At 43.3% G+C, this 1,539-nt stretch overlaps 1 protein-coding gene across 1 annotated transcript; it reads right to left on the bottom strand.

Moving 5' to 3' along the window:
* Positions 1-642: 642 nt before the first annotated feature.
* LOC110674331 lies at positions 643-951 on the bottom strand. Its single transcript, XM_021838625.1, has one exon. The coding sequence runs from the start codon at positions 949-951 to the stop codon at positions 643-645; it is 309 nt and encodes a 102-aa protein (XP_021694317.1).
* Positions 952-1,539: the final 588 nt, after the last annotated feature.

Genomic DNA, 1,539 nt, shown 5'->3' on the forward strand with positions numbered 1-1,539 from the left:
ATTTTCCTTTGTAATAAGGCAATCCATGAGACAGCTGCGATCAGCTGGATTTTTTTTGTTTACTATGTGCTTTTTGTTGGAGGCACCACACAGCGGACAACAACAGCGAACGAGAAACGAAGTCGAACGGAAATCACGGACCGGGAAGAGCAAAGTAAAAAACACCGGCGTACTTCTCTACAGTACTCGAACGAATGATTTATTCACAATAATAAACATCAACATAAACATAAACAATAACATTCGACATCACACGATCATGGTGAATCCACAACATAAATGTTGTCTCGATACGAGGGTAGGCGATTGTAAAATTACACTCTCAACACGCCCCCTCAAGTCGACAACCCGAGTACATACATATCACAGTTCCTTCATATCACAGATCTATCAACGATAGTCAAACAAACACATCGACAACTTGATCACACAAGTCTAAAAACAACTACGAAAAATACCAGTTCCTTATCGATATCACAATATAAAACATCCATGAATCAGATCACAAGCTGCACATCTTACAACTTGCTCATAAATCTCATTATCTACAGGATACACCTTCTTGTCAAAATATCAGGTTCCTTAATACACAATTTTCCCTTGACGTGGCATACTGTCCGGCTCTTCAGCAGTTGTTTCGCCTCATTCACGTTTGCACAAAACATTAAGTTTATACTGCTTGCCCTTGTGCTGACCTACAGTCACTACATTTCCATCAGCTATCACTTCCGCCACGTCACCATGGAACCGGACCTCTAATCCCGATCTCGCAATTCGGTTAACAGACAGCAGATTACAGTTCAAACCGGGGAGGTACAACACATTCTTGGCTTCACATTTCTTCTTCTTGTTTCCAACTGCTGCATACAGTACAACATCGCCACAATATTCTGCCGTCAGCTTTTCTCCATTTGCCACCAACATTTCAACGGGGCGTTTCAAACGTCGCATCTCATTAAAAACGCTGGAATCGTTCGCCATATGATCCGTCGCTCCGGAATCCAGGATCCACTCCGCATCCACCAGCTCTTCCTTTGACGCCAAGAAAACAACATCCGCACGATCCGAGGCACGATCTTCATCAACTGCTATGCTCGTTCTACGTTTTTCAAATTTTGTTTGCTCATAACCACTCGGATCCGAATTAACTGGCAGCCTGACACGACAATCAATACGTTTGTGTCCAAATTTACCGCACCGAAAACACGTTATTCTTCTCCTGGTGTGCCTACTCATCATGGCAACACCGTCGCTATCATCATCACAGTTCATCATATTCTTCTTTTTCAAATCCACATCGAGTAAACGCTTCTTCACAAACGCCATTGTAACTCCATTAGGAAGCGTCTCGATGGCGGTTACCACTGAATCAAATGATGATGGAAGCGTCAACAGCAAGTGGCAAATCGCATCACAGTCTTCTACAGCCGCACCACTTTCCTTCAATTCACGAATCAGCTTATCAAATTGCAGCAAGTGTTCCGGCAAACTCACACCAGCTCCCTCCACATACTTCAAAGTGAGGAGCTGCTTCCTTAT

Source organism: Aedes aegypti, chromosome 1 (genome assembly GCF_002204515.2).
Source record: "Aedes aegypti strain LVP_AGWG chromosome 1, AaegL5.0 Primary Assembly, whole genome shotgun sequence".
In the NCBI taxonomy this organism is placed as follows: Eukaryota; Metazoa; Arthropoda; class Insecta; order Diptera; family Culicidae; genus Aedes; species Aedes aegypti.

Excerpts from the sequence above, each read along its gene's own strand:
- LOC110674331 (XM_021838625.1), bottom strand. The coding sequence starts at position 951 with ATGCGACGTTTGAAACGCCCCGTTGAAATGTTGGTGGCAAATGGAGAA.